The sequence below is a fragment of the Lepidochelys olivacea genome, assembly GCF_965140295.1.
Source record: "Lepidochelys olivacea isolate rLepOli2 genome assembly, chromosome: 5".
NCBI classification, from domain to species: Eukaryota; Metazoa; Chordata; order Testudines; family Cheloniidae; genus Lepidochelys; species Lepidochelys olivacea.
The window spans coordinates 2,503,939-2,517,362 of NC_140415.1; the positions used below are offsets into that span (position 1 = coordinate 2,503,939).

General features: G+C 59.7%; 1 protein-coding gene across 12 annotated transcripts in view; it reads left to right on the forward strand.

Annotated features, from left to right (window-relative positions):
- ATOSB (atos homolog B) overlaps positions 1-13,424 on the forward strand; it is a 73,214-nt gene that overhangs the window by 55,765 nt on the left and 4,025 nt on the right. For 7 of the 12 annotated variants that reach the window (XM_084628948.1, XM_084628944.1, XM_084628952.1 and 4 more), the window contains 6 exons: positions 1,145-1,276; positions 1,870-2,066; positions 2,609-3,959; positions 7,306-7,364; positions 7,761-7,866; positions 9,208-9,366. In XM_084628948.1, the coding sequence (XP_084485074.1) occupies positions 2,781-3,959; positions 7,306-7,364; positions 7,761-7,866; positions 9,208-9,366 (1,503 nt within the window). In that variant the 5' untranslated portion in view covers positions 1,145-1,276; positions 1,870-2,066; positions 2,609-2,780. The other 5 variants (XM_084628954.1, XM_084628955.1, XM_084628946.1 and 2 more) reach the window with 5 other exon arrangements.

The window sequence follows — 13,424 nt, forward strand, 5'->3', positions numbered from 1 at the left end:
GCTAGGGAGGCTAGCAGGCCAAGCTGAGCCCCGGCAGTAGTTGAATTCCCTTCAGCTCTTGGCCCAGCTCAGCTGACGGTGTTTCTGGTGGTGGTGCACAACCCGGGGAGTGAACGGAAAGGCTGTGTTCATTTCAGGCACCATTTGAAAAGTGGGGAAGAGCTGGCTGGCTGCTTGCCCAACTCCTGCCGCGCGCTGGGTGCTGAATATGACAGTGTAACACCAGGCCCTGTTCCTGAGAGCTCCCAATCCAAGGGACGCAGCCGAGGAGCTGGGATGTACTCGGACGCCCAGGGCAGGGATACTTTTGGAAACATCCTTGTATCTTTCCTATGACGTCTTATTGTGGGCATTGACTGCAGGCCACTAGGATGTGGGGCTTTTTCACCATCTTGTTTCTGCTCTTATCCCATGTGTCGGGGCCACTGTGTCAGGGGAAGGGCTGTGTGCTCTGTGTCTCTAGGGTACTGGTTCCAATCCAGTGGGGTGGGCGTTGGCTGGCTCACGGATAGGGAATGGGACACGGGGCATTTCCCCTCTAGGGGCCACCGGCTCTAAACCAGCCCCAGGTTGGAGGGTTTGCTTGCATTTCGCATCTCATCTGGGTTTGAATCAGGTTGGTCACTGCCTTTGGGAGGCCCAGCGGTCCCAGCGCTTGGGTGTAACACACAGATGTATTTATCTACGCCCAGCGGGACTGATCTCCGCAACCCCCAGATGGTCACCCCCACTGGCCCCCTTGCTGGGAGCCTCTGCAGGAGCGGGGCCAGCGACTGAATGGGCCAATGCTGGCACTTCCTTCTCTTTGCCCAGGGGGTCGTTCCTTCCAGTCCTGCCGCGGGGCTGGGGTGTATGGCCTGTTGTGCCCTGCTCTGTCTTCTGTCCACCCCCTTCCAATGGCATCACACTCACAGGGGGATCTTTGCCCAGTGGAATAGGACACAGTGAAGGGACTTGCCCCGTCTTGCTGTGTCGGACATGCTCCCGCTGAGCTGCGCCTGGTGGCTGCCCCCTTGAGGGAGGGTGTGAGCGGTGCGGGGAGGGGGGCGTGGAGGGCAGAATGCAGTGTCAGCACCCTGCTCGCACCCCGTGGAGCCAGGCCATGTGGGGTACTCTGGGGCTGAGTCTCTGTCTCTCCACGCAGGTGCCATGTCTGACGTGCTGGTGGGATTGTGAGTGAGCAGCCATCGCCGCAGTGGCTGGAGCGATGCTGCGTAGGGTCCGTCTGCTGCTGCCCTGCAGTCCTGCCTAGCCCTTGACGGGTGCCTTGGAGCAGGTGAGTGCCGGCTGAATGCAAGGCCTGCCATCTGTGTGCCGGCTGAAGCCGGGAAGAATCCATCGTGACTCGCCCCCAGCACAGATGGGCTTCTTGCTTTGCATCAGACGATGGGGCCCTTTCTCATGGGGAATCCCAGGCCCGATGGGCCAGCAGGTGACCCTGGAGGCTGTGTCCCAGGCAGCAGCGCATGTCAGCCACGGGTCCTGTAATGGCAGGTCTCCACCCTCCCATGAATCTTCTAATGCCCCCTGCCCCGCTGCTTCCCCCACTCTCTGTGGCCTGGCCTCTCCTCTCCTCCTCCAGCCCCTCGCACCCAGGTCCAGGAAGAGGGAGCTCTCTGGCTGCAGAGCTGGGCTCCCGTCCCCACCAGTGCCTATGAATCCCAGTGGAAGGGTAGCTTTAGGCTCTGTGGCCTGGCCTTTATTACAGGCGAGGGGGCTGTGGGCTGCACATGGGCCGCCCTGGTTTAAATCAGTGTCTCGCCTGCCCTTGTGTCCTCCCCAGGTGCCCGTCTGTCCAAGCGTTCCACTCCCTGCCAGCGCCAGTGGGTCTCAGAGTCGCGTCAATCCTCCCTCTCCTTCCCCCATTAGTGCTGCTGAACAGGCCCGAGAGCCAGCCAGGCCCCTGCAGTGATTTGGAGGCAGATCCCGACGCCCGTGATGGTGGGAGCCATTCCTCGGCAGCCGCGCCGCTTCTGGGGGGTGCCCGGATGGCAGGTGTCTCCAGCTAGCTGTGCCAACGACCGTCTGCTGCTGGGGCAGGAGAGCTGCTCGGCGAGGGGTGGGTGGTGAGTGCCCAGCCGCGTCCCGAGCGTGTGATCGGGGAGATGATGGCTTGGCAGCCTGCACTGGCTACTAAAGCAAAGGGGTACTGAGCTTTTGTTTGCCCCCTTGAGGCCAGGCTAGCCTCCTCAGCTCCTGTGCCTGGAGGATTAGCTGAGGCTCGACCTGGTGCATGTCTGGCCTTGTCCCCCATGGCCCCTGCGTTACAGCGCTGACTGGCCCAGCCAGGGACTCCTCCCGACTCTCCGAGTGCGGGGCCCGAGGTCCCAGCATTGTCCCTGCGGAGCGGCATAGACTCACATAGGCCTCAGCAGCCTCCCCACATCTGGGGCTTGGTAACCCTGCCCCGCCTCCAGGCTACAGGGCTTCCGGAGAGCTGGCCCGCGCTACTCCCCGACCAGCCTGGCTCCTCCTGTGGAGCTAGGGCAGGGCAGTCTGTGGGGCTCTGCACCAACCTGCTGGAGCTGTGGAGTGGAGCCTGCTGCACCAAGGAGGGGTGCCTGGGCCAGGGTCCCAGGGGCTGATCCCCTCCCCTCTGCTCCCACAGATGCGGCACTGCAGCGCACCCCGTAGCGGAGGGCTTGTCCGGAGGGAAGGGGTCTGAGACACCACCCCCTTTCTTCAGCCCCGTGACCTCCTGACACCGTACCCCCCTTCCCTGCCGCTTTATGGGCTGTTTCGTCTTTGGCTCTGGTTGGGGTCCAGCCCGCTAAGGCTCCATGCGGCACATCCATGCTGAGGCGTCCCTCCCCCAGGAGCATGGCACAGACTCGGGCCTGTCCCGGCCAGGCGGCCAGGCGGCCTTGGAGCCCCCCCCCGAGCGCTGCCCCCGCCGCAGCATCGTAATGGGCTACAACAAGACGGAGATCAAGCGCCAGAAGGTTTATCAGGTCTCCATCTTCTCCCACCTCTCCAGCTCCTCCGAGCCAGCAGACCAGAGAGCTGGGGGTGGGCGACAGGCCATCAAGAGAGGGTACCCAGAGCAGTGGGCTCCGGAGGCTGGGCGGGATCCCAAGCGAGCCCACTGGGGGGCCACGGGGGCTGAGGCCAGGCAGGACGGGGTCCCTGGGGAGCTGCACCCTGGCCAGGACGCCCCAGACGCCACCGCCTTGGAGGACGGGCTGCTGGTGAAGGAGCTGTCCCTTTGTGGCTCGGCCCAGCACTTCTCCCACAGCGGCCTGCGGGTGGTGGAGCACCGATGTGGGGCGCGGGAGAGCAGCCCCAGGGCCTGCCGAGAGGACAGACTGCGGGAGGCTGCCTCCCCCTGGCCACAGCACACAGCTTGCAGCACTTTGCACAGGAGAGACAGTTGCCCTGCTCAGCTGGGGGCTGGCCCCTTGGGGAGTCCCAGAGCCTGTGGCTCCGTGGAGGGCAGGGAGTGCCCGGGGCTGGCTGAAGCCAGGGAGCAGCCTGCGGAGGGGAGCGGGGCCCGGAGGGAGGAAAGGGCTAGCAGCCAAAATCGACTTGACATTGATTTGCACAATATTGCACAAAAACCCTGGGCAGCCTCGGGTGGGAGGGGGGAGGAGCAGACAGGGGGCAGCCCCGCCCACAGCCATGGGGCTGGCAGAGAAGGGGAGCCGCTGACTGTGGCCGATGGGCACAAGGAGCCCCACACCCCACGGGTGGCCCTGGGCCCCGAGAGCAACGGCCTGGGCTCCTCGGAGAAAACGCCCTGCATGGGCAGCAGGCCCCCTGGGGCCGGCGGCGGCAGCTGCGCGGCGAAGAGGAAGCTGCTGCCCTCGGGCGAGGGCGTGGCGGACTCGTGTTCGGAAGACGAGAGCGTGGCGCCGGCGAGGAAGAAGCGGGCCCCGCTGTGCCACCCCATCCTGACCGCCTGCCGGAGCACCGACGCCAAGGGCGCCCCCTTCTGGAACCACCTGCTTCCAGGAGCCAAGGTGAGCGCCTCCTGCTGGGCTGCAGGGCTGGGGCAGGAAGGGCAGGCCTAGAGGAGCTGGGGAAGGGGTAAGCGAATGGGAAGCCAGTGAGGGGCTCGCAGATGGGGTGGGGCCATGGGTCGGACGCTGTGGAAGGAGTCGGTAGGCAGCTGGGGAAGGGGCTGGACCATAAGGTGTGTCCTGTCCCCTCCTCCCGCTGACAGGTGGCTGGAAGAGTCCAGGGCGCAGGGCTCGTCTGCTGACTCTGCCTGTAATAGGGCTTGGAGCCTGGCATGCAGGTCTGCTGACTCCGGGCAGCGTTCGGCCTGCAGTGAGAGCTGCCTGGCCATGGTGCCTGGACCCTCTGCAGCTCCACGGGGGCATGTGGGGGGAAGGGCAGCACTGGTGGAGTGGGGAAGGCAGCAGCTGGAGCCGGGGGGCATAGGAGGAGCAGGAGAGTCTGCGGAGCCCTGAGAGCAGCAGGTCCCTGTGCTGTGACACTGTCTGGGGTGGGCGCTTTGTGGCGGGGCCTGTCTGTGCGGAGGGGCAGCCCGTGGGTTCTCTTCTAGCACGTTACACCCGCAGAAGGAGCAGGGGCTTCCCAGAGCCCGGTAACCTGCTGCTCCCTGGGGCAGACAGGACCCTTCCTGGCCGATGGCCACAGGGCTGAGCTGAGCCTGGGAACCTCCCCATCTCGGCTCCTGGTTCCCCCAGAGCCCGGGCAAGCCCCCCAATACCGTGGGGGGAGGGGTTACAGCCCCTGCATGCCACCATGAGTCAGCCAAATCCTGTGCCCAGGCTGGCTGTCCTGGTGCCTGGTGGGCCTCTGTGCTGTGGAGCTGGGCACAGCTTTAGCACCTCCAAGCTCAGAGAGGGGCCCCCTGCAGGTCCCGTTGTGGGGGTTGGCTGCCCCTGGGGGAGGAGTGCGGAGAGAGGCCCTCTTCCCCCGGGCCAGGACTGCCTCTCCTGGCATCTGTGCGGAGCCCAGCTCCGGGCTCCCTCTGCCAGGCAGAGGCTCAGGTGCCCTGTGGGGGCAGTGCTGGGGTGTGTGTGACCGTGCTGTACCTGGAGTGTGGGAAGGGGGCCCGGAGACCCCTTGCCAGGGGGACAGCCTGAGTCCTCGGCTGTGCTTCCCGTCCCGGGTCTGCTCCCTGCCAGTCCAGCTGCTCTCTCCTATGCTCCGGGTGGCCCAGCCTCTCCCCAGCCCAGGCCCTACCGTATCCTCCCCATCCAGCTCACTAGCCGTCTCCCTGTCCCCGCCACTTCCTGCGTTGCAGGGTCACCAGTGAGATCATGCTGAGCGGCCAGGCGCCCCCCATCTCTGGCAGGCCTGCTGGTTGCGTGACTCCTGAGGCCGGGGGATAGATGAGCTGGTATAAGGACTGATGTGTGCTCTGCCCCCAGCTGGCATGCATGCAAACATGCATGACACATACACAAACATATGTGCTGGGCACATGCACCCTGGTGCTTGTCAGGAGCCCGAGGCCAGCTAACCACATCCCCGCTCCGTTCTGCCCTGCTGCTGCCCGTGGCAGCCTGGCACGCGGTGATTGCAATCCTCAGGCACTCTGATGTGTGAACAGCCTCGGGCCCGTCCCCATCAGCCTGGTGACGTTCCTGACTCCCTGACTCTTCCTTACTGGAGCCATTTTCCAGCCCACCAGCCCCCCACTCTAGGAGTGCTCCCCTCCAGCCCTGCTCCCCACCCCAGTCCAGGCAGCCGCCTATTGTCCAGCACCCTGGAACCTTCACCCCCCTTTCACACAGGCTGGGGCCTGGCTGGCCTGTTGCTCTGTTTTGTGCTGCCCTTTTGTGTCTCTTCCAGAAGGTAAAATGCCTAGAAAGGCGAGTGCCCTTTATAAAAGGGGTCGGCCACACCCAGCTGGTAACTCAGCCCGGGTTTGGCTGCCCGCGACCTCTCAGGGCTTGGCCCCTGGGCTGCTGGCATGAGCCACGCAGCTGTGTCTGCTGGGCATTACTGGGGACCTGGCATGAATTACCTGGGGCTGGTTGGTGTCCAAGAGATGCCAGGGCATCTCCTGGTAAGTGTCATTCCGGGCCTGCCTGCAGCTCTGCAGCAGCGTCGGACCCTGGGGGGGGTGGGTGTGTGGGAATGGCAGGCACGGGAATGTTCTGTGTCTAGCTGTGTGCTGACGATGTCTTAGTGCCTTTGCTTGCCCCGTAAATGTGTGGTCCAGGCCTCTGCCCACGTCTGGCTGGCTTGCAGGAAGTACCTGTCAGAGCTGTGCCAGCTTACGGGGCGCTGGGCCTGTTAATAAGTTGCCGGGATGCCTGCAGCCGGTGGGGCTTGGACACTGACAGATCCCCGTCTCTGTGTGTGTGTGTGAATGCCCGGGCAGGCAAGAGGGGAACTGTCAGACACCTTCGGCTGGGACTGCACGTGGGACGTGTCCTCCTGAGACCTGGCTGTCCTTGGTGCCTGGTACAGGCTCCTGGAGGCAGCAGAGATAGCAGAAAGCCCTTTGGGATTGGTGGGGTAAGCCCACCGTCCACCCAAAGAGAGGCAAGGGTTCACTCTCTCCCTCTGGCCCTGGCTGTGGATTCCCTCGTTGGAGATTTCCGGTGGCTCCATGGTCTGGCTGGCAGGAGCCATGGCCTCTGCTGGTGGCTGAGCTAGCAGTAGCCAGGGGCTGTGGTAATGCCCAGGAGGGGACCCCTGGAGTAATAGGGCGAAGCGAAGAGGGGGAATGAGCTGCCTTTCACAGTGGAGTTCCTGCCACTGGGAGAACCAGGGTTGGACCCAGCCCTGGAGAACAGACTGCAGGGCCTGAGGGGTGGGCCTTGATGGGGGTCTAATGGGGCTTTCCCTGATGTCTCTGTTGCTCTTGGAGCCCTGCTGCGTTGACCTGGTCCCTGTGTGTATGGGGGAGGGCGTGGGAGACTGTGGTTTGGTGTGGGGACTCTGAGGGGACGGGGGAGCTTGTAACTTTAATGGGCAGTCAGGGATGGTCACTCAGAGACAAGGCCCCCCAGTGCCAGTCCCTGGCCATTCTCCTCCCGTCTCTCTCATCTCGGGAGGGGGCAGGGAGCGGGCCCAGCAGACACCACCCTCTGCCACCACCCTGCAGCCACCTGTGAGTGGAACATACAGCTGCTTCATGGTGTGCACAGGAAGTGAATGACAGTCCTGTGTCCCATCAGCAGAGCTGACTGAGGGAGGAGAGGGTGTGTGGCACATGTGGGAGGGGGCGTTCTCTGGGCCAGCTGTGACAGGGAGGTGCTGATGTGTGTGATGGGAAGAGCTGGTGGGTGCAGGCCCTGGACTGGGAGAGGTCTGGTGGGTGCTCTGGAGTTGGCCCATTTGCTGCCCCTAATACGGCTCTTGGGCCTCTTGTCTCCCTAGCGCTCCGCAGACGGCACTGCGGTGGGGCGAAGGCTAAAGAGTGGGCTGCGCCTGAAATCGTGAGTGTCCTGAGCTGCCTGGTTCCCCTGCTGGGGTTAGGGCCAAGCCACGGGGGCCCCGGGCACTGTGGGCAAGGGGGCTGCTCTTGGGCAGACTGGCCGTGATTCTGCCCCTCTCTTCCCTGGTGCGGGGGTTGGTTCCTGGGGCGATTGCCCTGCCATGCCCAGGCCCCTCTGTTTGGGACAGGGTGCATCCGCACAGACCCTCCCCAGCACCCTTCCCACTTGGAGCCCCTTGGACCCTTAGGTAGCTGGGTGGGTGGATCCTGCCTGCCTTTTGTGGGGAGCTGTGTGCTCTGGGGGTGCAGTGACAGGGGCAGGTGACCCTCTGGGGAGAACAGGAGTGGGAGCCCGAGGCTGCCCGAGATCAGCACTGATGCTGACTTCTCTTTGAAGGAGACATCTCCGCAGCAGCCTCCGGAAGGGGCCTGTGGGCACCCGGCCCTCTGCAGCTGCCTGGGCCACCACCTCCATCAGCCATGCTCTGCTGGGGAACTTTGAGGTAACCACAGCCTGGAGGCCCATGGCCTGGGACAGGGGAGAAAGCCCCTCTGGGATGGGAGGGGAATGAGCCCCCCTAGGGCCTGCTCTGGCACTGGCTGCCTTTGTGCAGCTCCTAGGGTGGGAATTGCGTGTGTTCCTCTCTCTCCCCATGGTGCTGTCGTGGTCTTGAGCGTGTCCCTGTGGTCTGTGCTTCAGAGCATTCTCCAGAGGGACAGCTCAGCCCAGCAGGCAGTGTGTGCGCGGGGTGCTCCTGCCCGATGAGATGCCAGGCTGGGCTGCCCCGTCCCCCAGGTAGGATGAGGGGAGAGGCTGCCTCAGAGCTGACCTTCCAGCCGCAGTCTGCCCCAGCACTTCCCCGGCCTGGCACTCGCCCTCTCTTCCCCTGCTCTTGGCGCTGGGCACGCGCCATCATCAGACAGGCTGGCCTCAGCCTGGCTCCGTCGGGAGCAGGTGCCCACATCATAAACAGCAGCTCCTTGGGCACTAACTGGCTCCCTCTCTGGCAGTCTCAGCAGGGAGGCCAAGAACTCATGGGCCTTAGGGGGCGGGAGGTGTATGGGACAGGCTTAAGTCATGTGGCAGGAGTGGGGGGTACAACATTGTATGTTCAGTGTGGGGTACATTCACCTGTTGTGGCTAAAGAAGCCTCCAGGCCCCAGCTGCCCTTGAGAGCCAGCAGCCCCAAGGATGGGGAAGAGTCTAGTTCCTGTTTCCTGCTGAGAGCTCTGTCCCAGTTCGCCTGCTGGGTTTACTGCCTCCAGCTGGGTCTGGGGCGTTGGGGGATTAAAGTCCACATTGAATCTGTGGCCTCCTGGGATCTCCCCTCCTGGAGGTGCTTTAGGGACGCTCGTCCACAACACCCTGCAGTGCACAGGCCACTCCCACTGCTGCAGTGCCACCATCTCTGGGATGGAGCGCAGCAGTTGTTTAACAGCGCAGAGCAACCCTACCCCCAGTCTGGGCCAGGACACGAAAGCATCCTGCACTGAGCTGAACCTGAAGGGGGATTCAGGAGGAGTTGTGTAAATTCTCCCAGGACCTGGCGTTAACACCCTGACTTGCACAGAGTGCCCTGGGTCTTTAATAGCCAGGGGTGTGCTTGGAGCCCGTGGGGACGGGCACTACAATAAGATCCCCAATGGAAGTGGTCTGTTGCTGGGATACCGCCATGAGTGTACCCGTAGGGCTGGGGTGAAGGATGCAGGTATGCCTTCGGGGCGCAGGGCACGGTCCTGGCAGGACCCTGCTGGCTTGGGAGTGGAACGCAGAGTCCAGGCTGAGGGTTAGCAGCAGAATCGGCATTTGAGGGCTGTGCCCTTCCCTCGTCTCTTCTCCCCAGGAGTCCATCCTGAAGGGGCGCTTCGCCCCATCAGGCAGGATTGAAGGGTTCACCGCGGAGATCGGGGCCAGCGGCTCCTACTGCCCCCAACACGCCACCTTACCCGTCGACGTGACCTATTTTGACATCTCGGAACACAGCGCGCCCTCACCTTTCCTGGTACGCTGCTGGGCAGGGGCTGGGGGCATGGGGTGCTCGCTGGCACACGGTGGAACAGGCTGATCAGGTAGACCAGGGACAGTGCCCTAGCTCTGCCCGGCTGAGGGTGTGCAAAATGAAGCAGGCTGAGGCTGCCCTCTTTAGAGAGACTGCACATGCCAGGGGCTGCCGGTGGGGGAGACGAGCCCATGACTTTGGGATCCACGCCTCAGCTTGGCTTTGTTACCGCTTTGGGGGAGGGGTTTGACATGGTGGTGTGGGGGCTGCCTGTGCCGTGATTAGAGGCCTAGATATGGAGGGCTGGAAGGTGACTGGCCGGTCACATCTTATTCTTGGCTAGCAGGTCATGCTGGGACCTGGAGTCGCCCTGGGTTGCCCCTCTGTATTAAGTTGACGTCAGCTGTGAGTAGCAGTATAGAAGCCAGTGGCTGCCCGTGGGCTGTATTTCCCGACTCAGGTGCTGGCTATAAAGGCATGTGGCTCTCGGTACAGAGCAATGAGTCCAGCACTCGTGAGCTCCGAATCCCCAGCCTGTCAGGGGGGAAACGCCCCCCCTTGCAGGGCACTAATGGAGGGGAGACCCTCTGCCAGCTCCTCCCCAGCCTGTGGCCAAAATCCTGCATCAGTTCCTTGCCCTTGTGGGGGTCTTGAGCCCTCTATTCTCTGCCTGTGGCACACACATCCTGTCTCCTGTAGGCTGTGATGCTCTGCTCCAGTTCGGTTGTTGGGTTTCGTGGGCGGTGGTGGCCTGTGGCACGCAGCTGATCAGACTGGATGAATCATAGAATCATAGAATAGCAGGGTTGGAAGGGACCTCAGGAGGTCATCTAGTCCAACCCTCCGCTCAAAAGCAGGACCAATCCCCAATTAAATCATCCCAGCCAGGGCTTTGTCAAGCCTGACCTTAAAAACTTCTAAGGAAGGAGATTCCACCACCTCCCTAGGCAACGCATTCCAGTGTTTCACCACCCTCCTAGTGAAAAAGTTTTTCCTAATATCCAACCTAAACCTCCCCCACTGCAACTTGAGACCATTACTCCTTGTCCTGTCCTCTTCTACCACTGAGAATAGTCTAGAACCATCCTCTCTGGAACCACCTCTCAGGTAGTTGAAAGCAGCTATCAAATCCCCCCTCATTCTTCTCTTCTGCAGACTAAACAATCCCAGTTCCCTCAGCCTCTCCTCATAAGTCATGTGTTCCAGCCCCCTTATCATTTTTGTTGCCCTTCGCTGGACTCTCTCCAATTTATCCACATCCTTCTTGTAGTGTGGGGCCCAAAACTGGACACAGTACTCCAGAGGAGGCCTCACCAATGTCGAATAGAGGGGGACGATCACGTCCCTCGATCTGCTCGCTATGCCCCTACTTATACACCCCAAAATGCCATTGGCCTTCTTGGCAACAAGGGCACATTGCTGACTCATATCCAGCTTCTCGTCCACTGTCACCCCTAGGTCCTTTTCCGCAGAACTGCTGCCTAGCCATTCGGTCCCTAGTCTGTAGCTGTGCATTGGGTTCTTCCGTCCTAAGTGCAGGACCCTGCACTTATCTTTATTGAACCTCATCAGATTTCTTTTGGCCCAATCCTCCAATTTGTCTAGGTCCCTCTGTATCCTATCCCTGCCCTCCAGCGTATCTACCACTCCTCCCAGTTTAGTATCGTCCGCAAATTTGCTGAGAGTGCAATCCACACCATCCTCCAGATCATTTATGAAGATATTGAACAAAACCGGCCCCAGGACCGACCCCTGGGGCACTCCACCTGACACCGGCTGCCAACTAGACATGGAGCCATTGATCACTACCCGTTGAGCCCAACAATCTAGCCAACTTTCTACCCACAGGTGAAAGCAGTGCATTCATCCAGCCCATACTTCTTTAACTTGCTGACAAAAATACTGTGGGAGACCATGTCAAAAGCTTTGCTAAAGTCAAGAAACAATACATCCACTGCTTTCCCTTCATCCACAGAACCAGTAATCTCATCATGGAAGGCGATTAGATTATCATAGAATCATAGAATATCAGGGTTGGAAGGGACCCCAGAAGGTCATCTAGTCCAACCCCCTGCTCAAAGCAGGACCAATTCCCAGTTAAATCATCCCAGCCAGGGCTTTGTCAAGCCTGACCTTAAAAACCTCTAAGGAAGGAGATTCTACCACCTCCCTAGGTAACGCATTCCAGTGTTTCACCACCCTCTTAGTGAAAAAGTTTTTCCTAATATCCAATCTAAACCTCCCCCACTGCAACTTGAGACCATTACTCCTCGTTCTGTCATCTGCTACCATTGAGAACAGTCTAGAGCCATCCTCTTTGGAACCCCCTTTCAGGTAGTTGAAAGCAGCTATCAAATCCCCCCTCATTCTTCTCTTCTGCAGGCTAAACAATCCCAGCTCCCTCAGCCTCTCCTCATAACTCATGTGTTCCAGTCCCCTAATCATTTTTGTTGCCCTTCGCTGGACTCTCTCCAATTTATCCACATCCTTCTTGAAGTGTGGGGCCCAAAACTGGACACAGTACTCCAGATGAGGCCTCACCAATGTCGAATAGAGGGGAACGATCACGTCCCTCGATCTGCTCGCTATGCCCCTACTTATACATCCCAAAATGCCATTGGCCTTCTTGGCAACAAGGGCACACTGCTGACTCATATCCAGCTTCTCATCCACTGTCACCCCTAGGTCCTTTTCTGCAGAACTGCTGCCTAGCCATTCGGTCCCTAGTCTGTAGCTGTGCATTGGGTTCTTCCGTCCTAAGTGCAGGACCCTGCACTTATCCTTATTGAACCTCATCAGATTCCTTTTGGCCCAATCTTCCAATTGGTCTAGGTCCTTCTGTATCCTATCCCTCCCCTCCAGCGTATCTACCACTCCTCCCAGTTTAGTATCATCCGCAAATTTGCTGAGAGTGCAATCCACACCATCCTCCAGATCATTTATGAAGATATTGAATAAAACCGGCCCCAGGACCGACCCCTGGGGCACTCCACTTGATACCGGCTGCCAACTAGACATGGAGCCATTGATCACTACCCGTTGAGCCCGACAATTTAGCCAGCTTTCTACCCACCTTATAGTGCATTCATCCAGCCCATACTTCCTTAACTTGCTGACAAGAATACTATGGGAGACCGTGTCAAAAGCTTTGCTAAAGTCAAGAAACAATACATCCACTGCTTTCCCTTCATCCACAGAACCAGTAATCTCATCATAAAAGGCGATTAGATTAGTCAGGCATGACCTTCCCTTGGTGAATCCATGCTGGCTGTTCCTGATCACTTTCCTCTCATGCAAGTGCTTCAGGATTGATTCTTTGAGGACCTGCTCCATGATTTTTCCAGGGCCTGAGGTGAGGCTGACTGGCCTGTAGTTCCCAGGATCCTCCTTCTTCCCTTTTTTAAAGATGGGCACTACATTAGCCTTTTTCCAGTCATCCGGGACTTCCCCCATTCGCCACAAGTTTTCAAAGATAAGGGCCAATGGCTCTGCAATCACAGCCGCCAATTCCTTCAGCACTCTCGGATGCAACTCGTCTGGCCCCATGGACTTGTGCACATACAGCTTTTCTAAATAGTCCCTAACCGCCTCTTTCTCCACAGAGGGCTGGCCATCTCTTCCCCATTTTGTGATGCCCAGCGCAGCAGTCTGGGAGCTGACCTCGTTAGTGAAGACAGAGGCAAAAAAAGCATTGAGTACATTAGCTTTTTCCACATCCTCTCTCACTAGGTTGCTTCCCTCATTCATTAAGGGGCCCACACTTTCCTTGGCTTTCTTCTTGTTGCCAACATACCTGAAGAAACCCTTCTTGTTACTCTTGACATCTCTCGCTAGCTGCAGCTCCAGGTGCGATTTGGCCCTCCTGATTTCATTCCTACATGCTCGAGCAATATTTTTATACTCTTCCCTGGTCATATGTCCAACCTTCCACTTCTTGTAAGCTTCTTTTTTATGTTTAAGATCCGCTAGGATTTCACCGTTAAGCCAAGCTGGTCGCCTGCCATATTTACTATTCTTTCTACACATTGGGATGGTTTGTCCCTGTAACCTCAACAGGGATT